The sequence below is a fragment of the Siphateles boraxobius genome, unplaced genomic scaffold, assembly GCF_051911475.1.
Source record: "Siphateles boraxobius isolate OS27281-9 unplaced genomic scaffold, OSU_SipBor_1 6, whole genome shotgun sequence".
NCBI classification, from domain to species: Eukaryota; Metazoa; Chordata; class Actinopteri; order Cypriniformes; family Leuciscidae; genus Siphateles; species Siphateles boraxobius.
Window position 1 is genome coordinate 36048989 of NW_027509186.1, and position 22427 is coordinate 36071415.

The following is a 22427-nucleotide window of genomic DNA, read 5'->3' on the forward strand; positions in this document are numbered from 1 at the left end:
TAGTAAAAACTATATACCTTGCATGTGAGATACAGCTTAGAACTTTATTGTAATATTTCGTTCAATCTCTGGGCAGAAACTACCAGTCAGCATTAAGACTCATGTCAGTTTTCATATTAGCGACAAGAGATTTTCGTATGAAAAATACAGATGTTTGAGCGTTCCAGCACAGAAGCTCAACTTTGTACACATAGAGAGAATAATACTTAAAGGGATACTCCACTTTTTTGGGAAATAGGCTCATTTTACAACTCCCCCAGAGTTAAACTGTTGAGTTTTACCGTTTTTGAATCCATTCAGCCGATCTCCGGTTCTGGTGGTACCACTTTTAGCATAGCTTAGCATACATCATTGAAGTGGACAAGACCATTAGCATTTCTCAAAATAAAAATGACCAAAGTGTTTCAATATTTTTCCTATTTAAAACTTGACTCTTCTGTAGTTACATCGTGCACTAAGACCGACGGAAAATGTAAAGTTGCGATTTTCTAGGCTGATATGGCTAGGAACTATACTCTCATTCCTGCGTAATAATCAAGAAACTTTACTGCCGTACCATGAGTGCAGCAGGCGCAATGATATGACGCAGCGCAGTTGACGGAAGGTAGCCTATTTTCAGGCGCTGCGTCATATCATTGCGCATCATTGAACACGATGTAACTACCGAAGAGTCAAGTTTTAAATAGGAAAAATATCAAAACACTTTGGTCATTTTATTTTGAGAAATGCTAATGGTCTTGTCCACTTCAATGATGTATGCTAAGCTATGCTAAAAGTGGTACCGTCAGAACCGGAGATCGGCTGAATGGATTCAAAAACGGTAAAACTAAAAAGTTTAACTCTGGGGGACTTGTAAAATGAGCCTATTTCCCAAAAAAGTGGAGTATCCCTTCAAGTACTACTGAAGTAAAGCAAGTCTTAGAAAAAAGAACATAGAAAAACAAGTCTCAAAGTCATTTAGAGTTATTTACAGTTTTAGAGTTCGATCATTAGAAGCGTGGTGAAATTTACAGTGTTTTCAATGTCTGAAAATAAAGAAAACAAGTTTTTCAATTTTACATGGTGGTTAAACTAAATTGTGATCTCTGCAAAACGGCGTAACTCTGAAGTGTCAGTTTCAGTAAAATGTATGGTAAAGAGATAGTCCACCCAAAAAATTATTATTTCTGTCATTTACTCAATTGTTCTCAGTTGTTTCAAACTTGTATGTATTTCTGTCTAATTTCAAAGATATTTTGAAGAATACGGTTAGTTAACCAGTTGATGGACCCCATTGACTTCTATAGTATAAAATACTATGGAATTTAATGGAACTCAACTGTCTGGTTACCAACATTCTGCAAAATATCTTTTGTGTCCAGCAGAAGAAAGAAATTCATACAGTTTTGGAACAACTTGAGGGTGAGTAAATGATGATAGACATTTCATTTTTAGGTGAACTATCCCTTTAAGAGCACAATAAGAACAATAGGCCTATTATAGACGAAAATGAAAGATGAGAGGAGAAATTACAATCGTCGACAGTATCTATCGAATTAAATGACACAAAAATTGTCAAACAACACACAAAATTAGCTTTCTGTCTCATTTTGGATTTTACACGAAGCAAATATTAGGAAAATACGTTTATAAATGGGACTGAGATTATTTACAAAGCGCGGCATGTGACGTAGGCCAAATCAAAACGAGCGGTGTGAAGCGCTTTACAAAGGCACAAATCAGCCATTTAATGCAAACACTCGCACAAACGCCGTTTGTACACTCAGATCATGAACACACACAGACTGTGCAATTCAGTGAAAGGAACAGAGAACTCGTCAAGACAATGAACGACAGATATCGACTGAGGGAAACTCAACGCGATCTAAGTGAATATCGAAAGTAAGCCAAAAACAGCGCTGGTCAGTTATAATGTTTGTAAACAGGTTATAGTTCTATCTTCCCATTGGCCAGTGTTACATTAGTGAGCTAATGTAAATTTAAATAATCTAGAAGCTACTTCCAGTGGCACAACTTGAGTCTGAAGCCCAATACTTAAAGAAATAGCGCACCCAAAAATGACAATTCTGTCAACATTTACTCACGCCATTTCAAAAGTCGTATCATTTTCTTACTACGGTGGAACACAATTTTTTTTTTAGATTCCAAGTAGCTTTGTGTCAGGGACTAGAATGCTAAAAATCTCGCGTCTCTCAGATCTCATTTGCACATCTATTCGCTAGCGCGAATTAATAACACTGGTTGTCTCGTTACTACAGAGCCCCTTAAAGGGACACGGAAACAATGGAAAGAAAATATGAGACAGAAGAATAATGTCAACGTTTTTGCGCTCTCTAACAAAATGTTTACATTCCATCGAAAAACGAAAAACTTGCGTTCGCTCACGAAACTTGTGAGGTCTTTACAAGCCAACACTAAGGTTTTTTTCGAGGGAATGCAATTATTGACTTTTTTTTTTTTTTAAACATCTCATATTTTTCCCATCACCAATTCCCATTAAGATTGGGGGCTTTGTATGTACGCAAATGCAAAATGGCAACTTAAAATATGCAAACAATGAGATTTTAACCACTAATATAAAGAAAAGCAAGTACATTTTGGGGGGATATAGCGCACTTAATACACTGCATATGTCGTAAAGACTCATTTTATTGTGTTTTGGTTTTGGAAGCTATCATTAGGTTTCAGATTAGTTGTTATATTGTGTACACGTCGTAGGGACTCATTTTACAATTTTTGGAGCCCTCATTCACTTCCATTGTATGGAAAGAACAGCATCAACATTCTGCTAAACGTCTAATTTTCTGTTCCACAGAAGAAAGTGAATAAATGTTGACAAATTTTCCTTAACCATTACTTTAATTTGTCCCTAAAGACAGAGAAACAATGATTACGGCTATAAATTTAACAGAAGAACTCTACAAACATTGTGTACTAACTTAATATGTTTAGTCATAAAATGTTACATGTATTTTATATGCTACATTTAATTATCCTCACCTACCTGACCTTAACCCTTTTGTCTCCGAGTTTGAGCTTTATTGGGTTTACAGTGACACTTTTTTTTAAGGTTTGTATGAGAATGTATGCAAGTGGTGGTTACTATAGCCAGTAGTGGCACTCAAATTCAAAAAGTGAAAGAAAGATAAAAAGACAGATGGATAAATAAACAGGATGTTAGATGAAAAAAATGCTTCCTGTTTTTTAGAATGGTACTTATAGACAGAGGGACACACACACACACACACACAGAGAGAGAGAAACGCGCAAATATTGTGCTTTTAGAAGTACCTTGAGTTCATGTTCGCACAAATCCAGGCCATCATACCTCATAAGAGTCATGAATGCCTCTGATTCAGAAAATCAAGGACCATCCCAATAACACACACATATTCACATACATGGTATTGAACTGTCCGTTTTGCGTAGACTCCACAGCTGAAGGACGAGAGAGTTAGACAGGTAGGTGAGTGTTTCTATGATCCTCGACAGATATCTGTTGTTGGAGTGTGGGCGGAGCCTTCAGAAACAGCCAATCAGCGGGGAGAGAATCCCGCCGCTACACTGCTGCCCACCACCTGCGTCATGTCCCAGATCTGTGGACAGACCAATCAAACGATTACCAGGGAGGACCAATGAGAGGGCAGGAGAAGACTTCATTCATCAAACACAATCGGAACAAATTTGAGTAAATTGGACATAAAATCATTCACACATAACATGAACAAATGGATTTATGAAAAAATTCTATAATGTACTAGCAGTGTTATTTTAGTATTTTTCATATACAATTATAGTATTTATTCATATTTTGAATTGGCTATTTTTTATACGTTCGGTTTAGTTTTAGTTCAAGTTTTAGTAATTTTGTTATGTACTGTAGTGTAGTACTTAAATTTAAACAGTTATTTCAATTAGTTGCCAAAGCAACATTTCTAATTGTCATTAAATTTCATTAAATTATATTAGGACTGTCAAATTGATTAATCGCATCTAACAAAGGAAACGCACATATATTGCATAAACAAACTTATGTTAGATGCGATTATTCATGAATAATACATTTTGTATGTATATATATATATATATATATATATATATATATACATTTTGAAATAGAATATGTTAGCGATCAATATAGAGTAAATCATGTTTCGAAAGTATCTTGATTCTTCAAATAATGATTATATCAATTACATCATTACACCAGTAGGTGGAGACAAGTCACTGTTATTTGTCACTGAATGTATTTGCCAATGAATAATTCATTCAAGAGATTCTTCAAAAATGCTGATTCATTCATTAATGAAACAAGTCTTAATACGCAAGTCATTGAATCATCAATTGAATTATACAGATTTAAAAAAATAATACATACATATACATACATATATACATATATATATATATATATATATATATATATATATATATATATATATATATATACTGTATATATATATATACACACACACAAAATCAAATAATCAATTCAGGGTGGTGATGGCGCAGTGGATAAGACACATGCCTTTGCTGTGAGAGACCCGGGTTCGAATCCACTGTGAGACACCAATGTGTCCCTGAGCAAGACACTTAACCCCTAGTTGCTCCAGGGGCGTGCGACCTCTGACATATATAGCAATTGTAAGTCGCTTTGGATAAAAGCGTCAGATAAATGAAATGAATAAATGTAAATGATCAGGTTATATTCTGCACAGTTTAATAAATGTAGAAAGTCATCTGGAAAATCTATGCATATTAAAAAACGTATTAGTATAGATATGGCATTGGCAGAAATAAACTGTATCACAGTATGCTCCTTCAAGGATAGTCACTAATACACTAGAATGAAAGAGATCAGGCAGGAGTGTATGACCTTAACAACTCGATCAGTCCCACATGTGACCATCAGTCCTCGGCTCGGGTCCATGTCCATGTGAGCGATGTTGTGTTTCCCTTCATGAAACGTAGCCAGAGGAGTCCGACTGCAGTGCGCAAATGTAAATAGACAAAAATAAGAACCAAACAGAAAAGCAAAGAAAACAGAAAGAAGACAAACTTAAAATAAAACGACTCACTCTTCCTCTTTTATCGTGTCGTAGCAGTCGTCACACATGCGCACCTGGAACTCAAAGCCCATGACGGGGTACGTGGAGCGTTTAGAACTACACTTCCCACAAATGGCCTTGCCACACTTCCTGCAGTGATGCTGAGGACAGGATATGACACGGGCATTACATTGTGAAGCACTGAGACTCTGCATTGACACAACTTAGAAAGGGCAGATGAATAACAAGTTTAAAGGGATAGTTCATCCAAAAGTGAAAATTAGCCCATGATTTACTCACCCTGAAGTCATCCTAGGTGTCTATCTTCTTTCAGACGAATACAATCGGAGTTATATAAAAAAAAAATCCTGGCTCTTCCAAGCTTTATAATGGCAGTGAATTGCGGTTTCTATTTTGAAGTCCATAAAAGTGCATCTATCCATCATAAAAGTGCATCCATCCATCATAAAAGTGCATCTATCCATCATAAAAGTGCATCTATCCATCATAAAAGTGCATCCATCCATCATAAAAGTGCATCCATCCATCATAAATGTGCATCTATCCATCATAAATGTGCATCTATCCATCATAAAAGTGCATCCATCCATCATAAAAGTGCATCTATCCATCATAAAAGTGCATCCATTCATCATAAAAGTGCATCTATCCATCATAAAAGTGCATCTATCCATGATAAAAGTGCATCCATCCATCATAAAAGTGCATCTATCCATCATAAAAGTGCATCTATCCATCATAAAAGTGCATCCATCCGTCAAAAAAATGCATCTATCCATCATAAAAGTGCATCCATCCATGATAAAAGTGCATCTATCCATCATAAAAGTGCATCTATCCATCATAAAAGTGCATCTATCCATGATAAAAGTGCATCTATCCATCATAAAAGTGCATCTATCCATCATAAAAGTGCATCCATCCGTCAAAAAAATGCATCTATCCATCATAAAAGTGCATCCATCCATCAAAAAAGAACTCCACACTGCTCCGGGGGGTTAATAAAGGCCTTCTGAAGCGAAGCGATGAGTTTGTGTGAGAAAAATATTTCATATTTAACATGTTACAAAGTAAAATTCTAGCTTGTGATGGATAGATGCACTTTTATCATGGATAGATGCACTTTTATGATGGATAGATGCACTTTTATCATGGATAGATGCACTTTTATGGACTTCAAAAGAGAAATAGCAATTCACTGCCATTATAAAGCTTGGAAGAACCAGGACATTTTTTTAATATAACTCTGATTGTATTCGTCTAAAAGAAGAAAGTCATACACACCTAGGATGACTTGAGGGTGAGTAAATCATGGGCTGATTTTCATTTATTATCCCTTTAAAAGTAAAATATTTGAGATAGCGATGGTACCTGTCGGAGCCCCAGGGTCTTAGAGTCCCACATCTGCTTTATATTCCAAAAAAACGGCTGTTCGCATTTCTGACAGGAATCACTCTCCAGCCACTGTGGAGCCTGAAAAGAGAGAGAGAGAAAAAGAGAGCGAGAGATAGATATGACATCTTGAGTCTGAGCCGCTTTCAGGTCACCATAGAGATGGATGCGTCTTTAATGACTGACGCAGGGGTTGCCATGACGACACCCAGAAAACTTCGTCACTGTTCCATGATTAGACATTTGGCCATGGATTCATTCAAGAATATGTTCTGAGATAGGTGTTTGTGTCCAGTGTGTGCTTGAGCTTGTACTACACTGCCCGGACAAAAAAAAGTTGCTGTTTGGATTTAACCAGGCAAATGCTTAAGAGTCTATGATTGGATTATTATTGCAGTGATTATTATGTTTTTAGCATGTTATATGTTTGGCAACAGTTCTTCTAACCATAATTGATGGAGTGTGTAGCTTTTCATTTCTTAAACAACCATGTAGGAAGACAAATCATGGTCATATTCCAGGATGTCAAAGTCAAGATTCATCAGGCTCAGATTGTGAAAGAATGTTTGGTAGGAGAATGAAGAATAATTTTCACACACGAATCTCTGAGTCCAGATCTTAAATTCATTGAAAGTCTTTGGGATGTGCTGGATGAGACTTTACAGAGTGCTGGACTCTTGCATTGACAATACAAGATCTGGAACAAAAAATGATGCATCTCATGATGGAAATAACATCTCTACATGTATTTCCATCAAGAGGTGCATACATTTTTGGTCAAGATCTTGTTTTTTCCACAATCTGAGCCTGATGAATCTTGACATTGTCATCGTGGAATATGGCCATGATGTGTCGTCCTACATGGTTGTTTAAGAAATGAAAAGCTACACACTCCATCAATAAGGATTAGAAGAACTGCTGCCAACAAGCTAGAAACATAATAATCACTGCAATAGTGATCCAATCAGCGACTTTTTTTTTTGGCCGGGCAGATTATGTTAATAAAACGGATAGTTCCCGTCCAGGATGCTAATTGGTCAATACATCGTTCCAGCCATGCTAAAACCTGAAATAGTAACATATACGTCCATATATCATGTCAACTAATCTATAAGTACCTCTTCTCGAGTTGTGTCCATGTTCCACACTGTCATTCCTCCATCAGCAGAGCAGGACACCAGCTGATGGGTCAAACGCAGATACCTCAACGCCTGGACCTTCTCACTGACACACACACACACACACACACACACACACAGAATGACTGACCGGACCAGACAACTAATTATTCCTACATACACTTGTGTTCAAATCTTAGGGGTCAGATTAGATTTTTTTATAGTTGTTGAAAAGTTTCTCCTGCTCACCAAGGCTGCATTTATTTGATCACATTACAGTAAAAACAGTGAAATATTATAACAATTTGAAGACACTGTTTTCTATTGTAATACATGTTAATACGTAATTTATTCCAGAGATTAAAGCTGAATTTTCAGCATCATTACTCCAGTCTTCAGTGTCACATGATCCTTCAGAAATTATATTTTTTGAGGCGTCTTTGATAAATAGAAAGTTCTGAATTTAAAAAAGAAATATTTTGTAACATTATTAATGTATTTAATGTCACTTTTGATCAATTTAACACGCACTTGCTAAATAAAAGTACTAATTTCTTTCAAAAACCAACAAAACCTTTGTAATGAATGCTCTGTGATCTATTTAATCTCACATAATAAAATAATTCAAACAATCTCAAATAAATGTTTCATGTTCATTTACTGACTTATTTTGTAAATATTTATTAAATGTACAGGTAATAAATGTTGAGTCAGAATGTTATTACAACCAAATAAACCCCATAAAGCTCTAGTATCACCCTAAAGTGATTTATTTTGTGAAAAGGAATCTACGTTTTCTCTTACAACACTACTTTTACACCTGTTAATGTAACTGAAAGTCATGAAAATCATTCACTTTCAGTTTTTTCTTTTAAAGAAATGGAACTGAAAATAGAGAAATACTCATATTTCTCAATAGTTCTCAATTTTGGGTTCTTATGCCATTCACAGCCTAGTAGCAATTATAGCAATGTTTCATTAAGGCTATTACTGTCAAGTGTGTGTGTGTGTGTGTGTGTGTGTGTGTGTGTGTGTGTGTGTGTGTGTGTGTGTGTGTGTGTGTGTGTGTGTGTGTGTGTGTGTGTGTGTGTTTCTTGTATATAATTTATAAGGACACATATGTGTAAAATGACATGGGTATTACACCATAAACATGGTTTATGGGGACATTTCCTGTGTCCTTATAAACCAAATGGTTTAAATTTTAGATTAAAAAATGCAGCAAGTTTTGTGTGATGAGTAGGTTTAGAGGTAGGTTTAGTGTAAGGGGAGAGAATGTACAGTTTGTACAGTATAAAAATCATTATGTCTAAGGAGAGTCCACGTACACCACATATACGTGTGTGTGTGTGTGTGTGTGTGTGTGTGTGTGTGTGTGTGTGTGTGTGTGTGTGTGTGTGTGTGTGTGTGTCTCTCACTGGTGTCCCTGCAGTAGTAATGTGCGTCCCTGTCTGCCACCAATGTCCCACATGATCACACTGTGATCAGATGCTCCGGAAAACAGCCACCTCTGAACTGGATCCCAATATAACACAGCAACACTACCTACACAGACAGACAGACAGACAGACAGACAGACAGGTGAAAGAGTGTTAAAGGAAAAGCTCAGGTGTCAAATCAGGTCTTTCACAAAACTGTGAAACCAGTTACAAAAGACACTCAGATGTGTGTATATGTGTTGAGAAAAGGTAAGCTATAGTTCGGAGACAAACTGTCCTCAAAAGTGAGCTAAATCTGACTAAATTCCCCTTTTAGCTCTAAACTGCTTAATGTGGACTATAAAGGCCCTGATGTACTTCCAGCAACATCGAATAACGAACCGGTGTGATGTCATTTCAAACAAAATCAGGCCAAAAATGAAGGAGTTTGTTTCAGGGGATTTCAAAACAGCTTGCCAAAGTGAATTTTCCAGAGAAGTTCGCTCTGGCTGGTAAACACCTCTGAACTACCATTGGCACATGGCGATGATGTAATAGGTGGGCGTGGCTCTGAGGCTCCGCCTTCTTTGACGTGGAAATCTTCTCCTTTTCATTTCTTCTGTTCGGTCCGAAACATGGAGAGCTGCTTTACAGTAGAAACTGAACTTGTAATTCTAATTAAAAGAGTTTCATGTTTAATACTCAAGCTGCTAGCTTTTAAGAAATCTATTGTATAAAGTTGTATATAAATAAAGTGACGTAACTTGACTGGAATGCTGAATTGCAGAGTTTGTGCAAAAATATTAAAATCGCTATGATGAGATACTATCTTTACTGATGTTTTCTCACCTCTGCTATTTTATTTGTTTATTTTGTAACTGAGAGGAAAGCGCGCAGCACATATTTACATATTCATGTAGACACCGCTCTCAGTGTCGGGATGTTTGCTAACAGTAAACCGCTGGTCACATACGTTTAAATTTCGTTTTACCCCTTCGCGAAGAACGTAAAAGAACTTCGTTGTGAGTATATCGGGGCCTTAAGGTATTATAGACATGGAAAAGAGCTATACAAATAAAATTAAGACTTGACTTTTGGTGTGGGTATAAATTATATATATATATAAACATGTATTTGTAGGTGTGTTACCTTCATGTCCCTTTAGTGTGGTAATAATTGAACACGACTGTTCATCCAGTTTCAGTAGAGTGATCTGCCCTGAATGATCTCCTACAAAGGCATGCTGGGTATCGTTATCATATCTGCATATGTGGTCAAGAAAACAAGACAGAAGAGAGGAAATAATCCTAATAACAACAATCATATTTAAACCAGTTTAAGACACTAATTAACTTGCCAATCCATTCAAATTTATAATGAATCTATTTAGTGATACACAATATATCGGCCACCATATCGGTATCAGCCGATATATGTTAAAATATATCAATACGAAAATTTGGCAGATATATTAAAGCTGATAAATAATGTATTATTTCCTCAGCTGGGACACTTCAGACGCACACTGTTCACCATGATGAATTTGAATTGCTTGAAATATTATTGAAATAACTTCGCAACATGTGCAGCGCAAGACTTTCATATCAGCTACATACAATTATGATGAGAACATTATATTAATGTGCTTGGGACATGGCTTTTAATGGTGAGACTTTTGTTTTTGTTATCAGGCTCTCAAAAATTACATTGAAAAAATGGATTTATCGGTCAAAATATCGGTTATCGGCTTTCAGATATAAAGAACTATCGGTTATTAAAATTTTCATATCGGTGCATCCCTAAATCTATTTAATCAAAATGTCTTTGAAAGATATTCAGGGACTTGTAAACTAGATCTGCATGAGCAGAACTACGGTTTCCACAAAAATATGAAGCAGCGCAACTGTTTTCAACATTGATAATAATCAGATATGTTTCTTGTGGAGCATTTTAGCATATTATAGTGATTTCTAAAGGATCATGTGACACTGAAGACTGGAGTATTGATGATGAAAATACAGCTTTGATCACAGGATGCATTACATTTGAACATATATTCAAATAGAAAACAGTTCTTTTAAATTGTACAGATATTTCACAATATTACTGTTTTTATAGTATTTTCGATAATAAATGAAGTCTTGGTGAGCAAAAGAGTTTTCAAAAACATAAAAAAATCTTACAGACTCCAAACTGGACAGAAATTCTGGCCAAAGTGCAAACACATTTTAAAGTAACAATATAATACATAATAAAAAAAAAATATATATTATTAATAATATACAAGAGCAACAGTATTAACGCATGTAAAGTTACTTTCAACACTGCACACTACCACTACAGAAAACACTGCGATCCAGAGAAATCGCATGCATAAAATGTAAAAATGGATTAGAAATATTTCTCAGGGAGAGACTGAAGTCAAGGATACTGTAAACAGGAAGCCCATGAGCCGAAGCTGTGGCGTCCCAGCATAGAGCCGCTCTGAGTGCTCATCCAGCTGATGCTTTTATCATGACCCGTACTGATCACCCACTGACTCTCCAGAGAGAAGATGAGGTCCGACACACGGTTCTGATGGGCTGCACACACGCACACAAACACACACACACACTTGGTGAAGATCAAGGTTCAAAAGGTCTGAGACTATATGTGCGTCCCAATTTTGTGTACTAAGCCGTTTTGTAGTGTAAATAGTGTGAGTAGTGTGTTCTTCACACTGATAATTCCAAATAGAACTTTTAATACTCGAATGATGCACTTAATTAACTGAAAAAACGAAGAGTGGAATGTTGGACACTTCATGCTCTCAACATTCCGATGTTGAATGACAAAATTTCCTTGTAAAGTTCATACACTACTACACTGATGAGTACATAAGTGCATATTGTATGGTGTGTCATTTGGGACACAACTCATGTTAGGAAAGGAACACTAGCGTTCTAGTATATTTACTGCCTACTAGGTTTTCTTTTAAATAGAATGTGAAACTGTCTGCTTAATGCATGATAAACTGTAGCACGCTACATTGCGGTTACATGATCTCATTTAAATTAGGGTTATTATTGTTGACTTAAAATAACTAAAAAGAGTTTTGTTCAAACAAATAAATAAACCTGAAATAAAATACAATTATTTGATTAAAAAAACTAAAATTAGAAATGATGCTTTGACAACTAACCGAAATCACTAAAAACATTAAATTATAACTGGAAATAAATAAATACTAACCAGTAATATATATATATATATAAAAAAAACGTATTACAATGACAAAAGTACAAATAAAAATTAGCCTATAAAAGATTGAACAAAAATTAAAATGAAAACTGAAAACATAAATCTAATTCAAGATATAAATATTTGAAAAATAAAAAAAATACTAAAATAACAGATTTTTTTACATGCATGTTTAATTATATTTAAAAAATGTAGTTATTTAGAATTTTAATTCATTTAATTTTTAAGAATTGTAATGATTCGGGGTCAAATGTCTTAACCTTTGCAGTTCAATCAAATAATGAGTTAAGAAGAAAAATCTTTCTTCTGGTTCATTCGTCACACTGGAAACAAAAGATGAAGCTGAGCAAATTGCAATGTTGGATCTAATATTCCATGAGTTGTGCATGATGTGGATCAGTAAGATTCTGCACACAAACACACTTTTGAGATTTGCTTTGAAGGCAGAGAGTATTGTGTGTTGAGATGTTTGTGAGACGATGTCATCATCTGATGATGTCATTGTGTGTCCTGGAAGGGCAACTAAAAGTGTAACTGTATCTGATCAGTAAGGAACATAATGCAGATCAAAATACTAACTAACTCATACAAATTAAGTCAACTAAAATATTTGACCGTTATAAGCCGGAATACCGTCTCTCTCACACGCCATTCTTTCCTGGCATGGTCCGGTTTTCTCCAGACACATTTTCCAGAGCAGCTCTGACTCATCCAGCCATAATCATCTTGTGTGTGAGTGTCTAGTGTCTAGTGAAAGCTCACATGGGAGTCTTACCCCTAGGGCATGCTGGGAAAAAACAAATGATCCTTAAGTGATTGGGTGGGCCGAAGAAAAGTACCATAGTAAGTGAGTGTGTGTGTGTGTGTGTGTGTGTGTGAGTGTGTGACGTGTCATACAAACACAGTTTAATGCTCTACTGGAAGGGAAATCCAACCCGTCATCTAAAGTATGTCAGAACACTAATGGAAATTACGCATAAGCCTCTAGTTTTACCTGGGTATGTTTTTACATGGTTCATTTTGTTGAAATCTTCTGAGATGAGGAACTCCTGTGAGACAGAAAAGAGAAGATTACAGAAATACTCAATGGGTTAGTTTACCCTCTTACTCACCCTCATGTGGCTACAAACCCAGATGACTTTCATCTTTTTGTGACACGCAAAATAAGAGCTCTTTTCCATACAGTGATCGGAAAAATCACTGTATGGAATAATTTATCCAAATAAGGACAAAAAAAGTATCATTTAAGGTCCTTGCACACTGCGTTCAAAATTTGCGTATGCGTTTTTTCGTATTCGTGATTCGGTGGCTCCGAATTGTCAAAACGCCATTCAAACTGCTTGCTATGGATGCGAAAAACGGAGAAAATCGAACCCGATCCGAATTTTTTTATGACAGACGAAAGTTTCGGATGCAGTGTGCAAGCGTGATTGACATAACGTGAGGACGCATTTATTTTTTAACGTGCAAAAATTTCGGACTTAGTGTGCAAGGGCCTTTATGCATACATTTCAAGTCTTCTGACTACTTTTTTGGTGCTTTTTGCCCACAGTCTCTATATAAACTACCACTCAAACATTAGGGGTCAGTAAGATTTTTGTATTTTTTTTTAGAAAGAAAATAATACTTGTATTCAACAAAGATGCATTGAATTGATTTAAATTAACAGTAAAGACATTTATAATGTCACAAAAGATTTCTATTACAAATAAATACTGATTTCAACTTCTATTCATCAAACAACCATTAAAAAAGCAACTGTTTTCAACATTAATCATAAATGTTTCTTGAGCATCAAATCATCATATTAGACTGATTTCTGAGGGATCATGTGACGCTGAAGACTGGAGTAATGATGCTGAAAATTCAGCTTTACATCACAGGAATAAATTACATTGTAAAATATATTCAAATAGAAATTACTTATTTTAAATTGTAATAATATTAATGATTTTATACATTTTTTAATGAAATAAATGCAGCCTTGGTGAAAAGAAGAGAATTTTTTTTTAAATAATAATTTAAATAATTCTAACCAACTCCAAATCTTTAACAGTAGTATACGTCCATTAAATCAAAAAAGAGCAGTGTGAAAATTCCTCTAAACAACTCAATTTGTTCTCCACAGAAAACCATACAGGTTGGGAATGAGATGAAGATGAAGACTTTTTTTGGGTGAACTATCCCTTTAATACACAAATATGTACAGTCGCCCTCACTACAAGCATCTAAAGAGATGCGGCTGCATATCTCGACTGCCACGTCTCAAACTGAAGAATCCTGAAGACAGCCTTCGTTTCGCGTCCTCAATTCTGCTCATTTTGAAGGATGCATCAAGTTTATCCTTCAATAACCCACAATCCTTTGCACACATTCCAATTCACAAAACATAACTGATGGAAAATTTGTCTGCACTGAATGAAATGTAGGACATATATAATGTTTTCGGAGATTAAGGCATAAATTTTATCTTTTATTTTAGCGTATAAGCCACATAAGGACTGGACTAGAAAGCACACACCCTCACTAGGATGCAGAGATATAATATCTGTGATCCTGTGACACTTACCACAACAGCCCCATTGTCCTGCCCTATGAAGATCCGCTTGCTCTCATGGTGATATGACATACAGGAACACGGAGCTGGACAGAAAGAGAAACACTTGACCCACTTCCTCTGAGATTTCTGCTGCTTACAGGTGAAGTGTGTCAGTTCTGTGCTACTAGCGGCACCAAAAAGAACACTTCAGTTTTTGAACTGAAAGCTAAAATAATAGAAAATATAAATATTAAACCTGAACTTTAAAAAAAACTTGGAAAATTTGAAATGTTGCCTTGAAAACCACTGGAAATAAGTTGAAGTACTACTAGAGCTGCAGCTTTAATTGTTAAAAGATCTGCGTTGTGGTCCAAAGAGCAGTTGTCATCATGTGTAGGTATAAAACGGCTTCACAAACAGTCTTTTCAACCACACAGTATCATTATTTCAGTAATTATTACAAAAGTACAGAGATAAAAGTTTATAGTTCGGATATAAACATTTTTCTAGAATCGTGCCACTCCAAATTCCACAATTACTAAATCAAAAACCGAAAATAAAATACATTAAAGCTAAATAGAAATATTAGACTAATAAAAATGACAAAAAATCTCTAATTTACTAATATTAAAATAAAAACAGAAAAAATTAGGCTAATCCAAAATACTAATAAATACTATAAAAGTATAAAAAATAACAGTTTAGGGGGAAAAAAATCTCCAAAAATCCAACATTTTCTCAAACACAGATCCAGTTTGATCCAGAATTTGACATGTCAACCAACTCAAACAAAAAGAGCAATGGCACATTAAACCTTCATGCACTTACTGGTGTCACTGGTGAATGTACAGTGTGTGAGACAACAGGAGACTGTGTGTTAAAGTCTCAGTCACATCAAACCTTCTTTCATTCATCTTTGAGATTTCATTCACTTTCATTGTAAAGAAAATTACAGTGTGTGAACATTATGCTAAACATGCTCCACTGTTAGGAACATATTACGAGTAAGAAATGATGACAGGACTTTCATTTTTTTGAAATGATACTCACAGGACACCGTGTGGTAGATGCTGGGCCAGTACTGTCCACTGTCACGCTTCAGCCAAACTCGAATCGTCCTGAAATAAACAAAGAACAAGACATTCAAATGAGACTTGAAATACCATTAAAGACTCAACCCAAATTAGTATAGAACATGAAAAGTAAGTAATTTTATATATATGTAATATAATTATTGCTTTCAAATCGCTTAATCGCATCTAACATAAAAATTGTAACATATATGGGTGTGTAACTGTGTGTGTATATATATATATATATATATACACATATAAAATATAATAATATATAATAATAATAATATAATTATATAATACATATATGTGCGGTCAAATTAATTAATCGTAATTAATTGCATCTAACCTAAAATGTTTAAAATATATGTGTGTGTATATATATATATATATATCACAAACACATACACACACACTATGTATGCATGTATGTTTATATACATATGTGTGTGTGTGTGTGTGTGTATATATATATATATATATATAAACTTATGTCAGATTTGAGTAATCGTGGTTATTTTGACAGCAATAAATAATAAACTTTAAAAAAAAACTAAAAATAACCAGCTGAACATGAAACGTGATGGTCATGCACAGAAACACACACATGTCCCCGGAGGAGCTGAATTCTGTTCCTTTAGTTTCAGTTCCTGCTAAAACCTCGAGTGTTTGTGCACCTGCTCTCATATGGCAAATACTGCAGGTAATCAGGACATGATCACACGTCTCTCTGACTACACTAACACGGTTCTGTCGAGCCAGAATGATTCAAATGTACAATATATTCAGAGATGAAAATACTCAGTCCATAGGAGCAAAGCATGTTCATTCACAACTATATTAATGATTCTGACAGCACAAATAAGATTTGATCTTTAAAATGTTCTGAATAAATTGAAACTGCTTCTCTTTATGGGCATCTGGAAACACGTGCTGTTGATGCCAGTTTTTTCTCCTGTTTAGCATTTAAAAACATGTTTAAATCACATTTTAAAAGTATGTCATTATTTTGAAACATTAAGACGAGCACGTTGAAATGCATGAAGAAATCAGATATGATTTCCCTTGCAGAAACAAAGCAAGAGAGGAACTTAACCAACGTCACTGAAAGAAAATTTCTTAAACCAGCCTAAGGTGCTTTGCTGAACTTTAAGGCTGACAAAATACCCAAAACCGCAGTAACATTATCAGAAAATACTGTCTTAACCAGTGTGACCATGCTCAAAGACCAGCTGACCACCAAATGCTGGTTTAAAGGGTTAATTGTAGGGCTGCAACAACTAATCGATAAAATCGATTATAATCGATTATGAAAATCGTTGTCAACGAATGTCATTATCGATTAGTTGGTGTGCTTACGTCACGGGGAGCGTTTACTGGTACGCACACACACGCAAGGTCGCTCTGCCGAGCGCGCGCGCTACAGGTTTGGAGCAGTCTCTGTCTCGCATGATTTCGGGAGTTTGAACTAATTCGCGGGCATCAGGGAGCCGCAATCAATATGCGGGAGACTCCCGGGACTTCCGGGATCTTGGGATGTCTGTATTTTGTCTCGAGCATCAGGTTGCGCAATCAGTTCGCTCGCAACGTAAGTGATGGATTAAAATAGCGCTACCGCAGAAATAGGTTAAATTAAAACGGTCTTTACAAAGCGAAGCACTAAATATAAAGGCAGTTAATAACAGCAGCAGTAAAATATTGTTTTTTAGTCACTGTACTCAGTGGTTTTCAGCGAATGCTTGTGCACTTATGCATAATTTCTCCTGTCCTTTACTCAAGCCTGTTAGTTTGCTGGGTAACGTTACCTCCATTCCGTTCTCTTTTTATAGCATTTGTCTACTAAGTTTTAATTGTTTTTCAAACGCGATCTACTGCGGCTCTACGTTCACACAATTGTTTTCAGTCTTTCTATATTTATTTAATCAATTTATCCTTATATTATTCTTTTATATATTATATATAATATATATTATATTCTTTATCCTTATATTCCTTATATATAATTAATTTTAAATAAAAATTAAATGAATTATATATTTTAGATGTTTTTAGTTTGTTTTTAGTTCAGATATTCACATCTGAACAACATGTCAGTGTAAATTTGTTTTAACAAAAATTGTGTTAAAACATAATATGTTGGATATCATTTTTTTAACAATAATCATGTTTGTCAACTTGCCATCAGCAATTATCATTAAAAACAATGCAAATATTGATATTAGTAAAACTCAATGTGTGGCTTTTGCACTTTTTAAAGTACACTTTTACACATAAATACCCTGATTTACGGTTTTATTTAGTTATAATAAAAAAAAAATCTAATTTAATTTCTATCAGATTAATCGATTAATCGAAAAAATAATCGTCCGATTAATCGATTATCAAAATAATCGTTAGTTGCAGCCCTAGTTAATTGACCCAAAAATTTAAATTTACTTCTTTTTTTTGTCATATTTTCAGGTCAGAGGTCACTCTTCAGCCTAAACCTGACTTGCGCACAGCCATTACCAAAAGCCAGTGATTATAGTTTATACAAATATGGATGTTTTTCTTACAAAAACGCATCGCTTCACTTCAGAAGGCCTTTATTTAACGCCCTTGAGCTGAACGGATTACTTTTATGATGGAGGGATGTGCTTTTATGGGATCTAAAATCTAAGTTACCATTCACTCCCATTATAAAGCTTGGAAGAGCCAAGATATTTATAAATATAACTCATATTGTGTTTGGCTGAAAGGAGAAAGTCATATAAACCTAGGATGGATTGAGGGTGAATAAATTATGGGGTAATTTTAATTTTTGAGTGAACTAAGCCTTACTGAAAAAAGTTGCATTTTCCAGTAGGGTTTCCTCATAAAAACCAGGGGCCGTATTCACAACACATTTTAAGGCTAAAAGTAGCTCCTAACTGGCGAATTTAGGAGCAACTCCTAAAAATAATGGGCGTGTCACACGTAACTTTAGGACTCCTAATTTTTTTGACTAAGATTAATTCACGAAGCATTTTAGCCCTAAAAGTAGCACCTAAGTCTGGGACAGCTTAAAAGAAGTCGAGAGGACTCCTAACTCACTAAGACCTATTCACAAACCGCTTTTTGTGGCATTTCACGTTGCGATGTTTTGAAATGCGTATGCGGCGGCTACAGGAGCTTCCAATCACGAGGGAACAATTTTGCATTGTAGGCATAACTAGGGATGCAACAACGCCACCAACAACAACCAAAACTACTCACTGCATGTAAACTAATTGTAACATTTCATTGTGAATCAAATTAAAATGTTCTTCTCTTTGCAAACGTAGGCAGAGGCATAGTGACAGATTAATTCAATAATGTTGCAAAGATATTGCATCAATCCATATGTTTCATTAGGCTACTAGGCTATTTGTTTTTCCTTACTCTTTATTCATTTAGGCTATTTATTCAGTTATTCATCATCTTCCGTCCTTCGCACTACTTGTGTAGCGCACGCATTCTCAGACCTGTCACCTGTCACTCATCATCATAGGGGAGGTGTTCGGAATCATTCCCGCGTTACAATCATCAGCCAATCAAGGTGGTCACTTCAGTCAAGCTCGTGCATGAGTAATGACGTCATCCATAGCAACGAAGACTCACTCTTAGTTTAGGAGTTGTCATTTTTCTTTACTAAGAGTAGGTCTGAAAGGCGTTGTGAATAACTTTTAAGAGAAAACTCCTAGCTAAAATATTTTAGTGCGATTTAGGAGCACTCCTAGTGGTAAGATAAAATGCTTTGTGAATACGGCCCCTGGTGAACAACACAAATAGGCCTAATATTGCCCAAAAATAAAGTGAAACAAGTCCACATTACCATGGTAATCACCTATTATGCCAAGATAATAAAATAATATGGGAATGTTCAAATAGTGTAAGAAGCTGTCAGTAAATCAGTCATTTTAAATTCATTTCGTCAAGCTACCACAATAACCACAATAATCCAAAGTAGTAATAAATAAAACATAGTATATTGGCCTCTCATCTTTCATCGCATACTTGATAGGCTATAAGTCCAAAAGACACATGAAATTATGACACACCAAGTCATATTTATAAGATGACTTTCTGATTCAATGACCTTTTCATCTCAAAAAATATGACTCAGTGTCAGAATTCCTACTTTTTACATCATAATTGTGATTTACAAGAGCATTTATTTTCTTATGTTGCAGAAATGCTTTCATAAACTACAACTATTGTTAGTGTAAAATCTAAATAAATGAACACAAGATCTTCAAACACTGTGAGAAGCTTTAAGTAACGTTATCGTTCTGCTTTTGATTTGTGGTCACATTATGACAGATGTGGCAAACACACACACACACACACACACACACACACACACACACACACACACACACACACACACACACAGTTTCAATGTAGTAACAATAACTGTACACATATCCTACTCTATGATGACCATGGTAATTCATAATTCATCTTCAATTCTGAAGTTTTCAAGCAACAATATAGCTTGTAAAGTTCAAGTGCTATTCAAAACACGTGCCATGATGTTTTGGACATGCATCATGAAAGTACCCTAAACATGGTAATCCTATAGTAATCCTTGTAGGAGAATAATCACTCCTGTTTTTAGTAAAATAAACAGATAAGCGAGACAAGTGTAGATTTCAGTGTTGTCACATTATGTGTTCGTGTTTACACCGGCGTTACCTGTCCTCGCTGACCGTAATAACCCCGTCCTCCTTCGGGATCAGCACGGCCGTGTTCACGGTGTCGCTGTGGCCCTCGATCTTGTTTAAAAGGACGGGTTTGAAGCTCTGAGGCCTCGAGTGGATCTCCGCCGCCATCGCTGTTTTCCCCTCGATTCCCTCTGTGTGTGTGATGATTCCTCCTCTCTCGAGTCAGCTGAGCGTTGAGGAAGTTCAGCCGAAACAGCGAGAGATACCGTAACGCTCCGTAAAAATGCGTCCGTTAAAAGTCAAGTCAAGTAGCGCTTTTAACAATATTGTTTCAAAGCAGCTTTATAGTGATACTAGGAAATTAAAAACACACAAACAACATAGCAGACGTACGTCTGCAAGATGACTGTTAAAGATCACTTTATCTGGAAAGCATCTGCTGTTTACTAACATCATAGACGTCTTTAAGATGTCAGTTTTACATACATTCTAAATCATAAACATATTAAAGACATTTTCTAATCGTCTATTTGACATCTGACAGGAAACGTCCTATAGACATATTGCAGATGAGCGTCTTCCAGATGTAAACACGCACATCAAATAGACGTCTTCCAAACTACGTTGTATAATTTTAACATCTGTACAATAAATTATGAATGCATTTTTTTTACAACTAACTTTTGTTTGTTGCCACACCTGCCAATGGCTGGTGATTTAAGAAAATTTACCGTCAATAAATATTTTTTACCAGCCAGATATGAAGCAAAGATTTCAATATTCCAATTTCGATACCAAACTTAGCTGTGTAAGCTTGTTTCCCCACAGAATAAAACATAGAAAAGGTGTAAAGCGACTTTTTATCTCTCGCAATTCAAAGGAAAAAAAGAAACCGAAGGGGGTGAAAACTTTTGAACAGGATAAAGATGTAGAAATTTTTCGGATTTTATTTATATATCAAATATTTTCATTTAGTTCTAATATAATACTATAGCCTACAAGTTTCCTGGAAGATTTTTCAACCCCTGGCTCTTAATACATCGTTTTTGCTTCTGGAGCATCAGAGAATGTTTAAACCTTTATTTAATAATTGTATTTGAGTCCTTCAACTGTCCTCAATGTGAAACGATGGATCCCAAAATGATATACACTCACTGCTGGACAGGGTTCAATTATGCAAAAGATGCTGGAAAAACGCAGAATTTGCAGTTTTCTGAAGAAAAAACGAGGGACTCAAGAACAACTATCACAAAACAAAAACAGTGAGTCATGGATCATCCAGGTATCGACACACAGTATTAAGAATCAAGTACACTTTTGAATGTGGTCATTTTCATAAATTCAGCTTTTTTTGTCTTTTGAACTATATGTAAACATTTTTTATGTAAACTGTCTTATTCAAAACAGTACTAAATAAAATAAAAACATGCATTTTGTATGATATTTTGTTAAAATAATTAACATTTTGCAGATTCTGCAAGGTGTATGTAAACCTTTGAGCACTACTGTATCAGTGTACTTTATTAATACCAGTTTTCAGTTTTACAGAGTAGTCTGTAACTTTGTTTTTTCAAGGGAAAAGTAATTGCATTTGATTACTAATTAATTACACCCAACACTGATTAAAATATTACATTGTGCATTACATGAATGTGAAATTATTATATTATTCAAGTTACATTATTTACATTTATATTATTTTTAGATAATTATACATAATTGTGAATATATTTAGCCTAACATGTGTATAAATATAACATAGTATACATTTAATATAACAAAAATAATTTATTTAAAAAAATTAAAAATCCACTTTAAATTATTATTATGCATGACATGGACTTCAGTTGATAAGTGAACTTGTCTTGCCATTATTAGCATCTAGTATTGGTATTATATATCAGTGGTAATAAA

At 35.1% G+C, this 22427-nt stretch overlaps 1 protein-coding gene across 7 annotated transcripts; it reads right to left on the reverse strand.

Moving 5' to 3' along the window:
- Positions 1-25: 25 nt before the first annotated feature.
- wdfy1 (WD repeat and FYVE domain containing 1) lies at positions 26-20767 on the reverse strand. Of its 7 annotated transcripts, none has more exons than XM_077207061.1 (13): positions 20545-20767; positions 15827-15894; positions 14807-14880; positions 13232-13286; positions 11429-11579; positions 10147-10259; positions 8998-9124; positions 7580-7685; positions 6441-6542; positions 5079-5209; positions 4877-4985; positions 943-3596; positions 26-205 (listed from the first exon to the last, which is right to left on the reverse strand). In XM_077207061.1, the coding sequence occupies exons 1-12, from the start codon at positions 20679-20681 to the stop codon at positions 3537-3539; spliced, it is 1233 nt and encodes a 410-aa protein (XP_077063176.1). In that variant the 5' UTR covers positions 20682-20767; the 3' UTR covers positions 26-205; positions 943-3536. The 7 variants fall into 7 exon arrangements, with proteins under 7 accessions (XP_077063176.1, XP_077063171.1, XP_077063169.1 ...); XM_077207056.1 differs by having other exon boundaries at positions 26-217; positions 900-3596; XM_077207054.1 differs by having other exon boundaries at positions 900-3596; positions 20545-20743.
- Between the last annotated feature and the right edge of the window lie 1660 nt (positions 20768-22427).

Coding starts and splice junctions, on each gene's coding strand:
- wdfy1 (XM_077207061.1), bottom strand. CDS start 20,681: ATGGCGGCGGAGATCCACTCGAGGCCTCAGAGCTTCAAACCCGTCCTT. Junction 13,287..14,806: donor AGGACAATGGGGCTGTTGTG/GTAAGTGTCACA, acceptor TCTGTCTCACAG/GAGTTCCTCATCTCAGAAGA. Junction 4,986..5,078: donor GACACGATAAAAGAGGAAGA/GTGAGTCGTTTT, acceptor TGCGCACTGCAG/TCGGACTCCTCTGGCTACGT.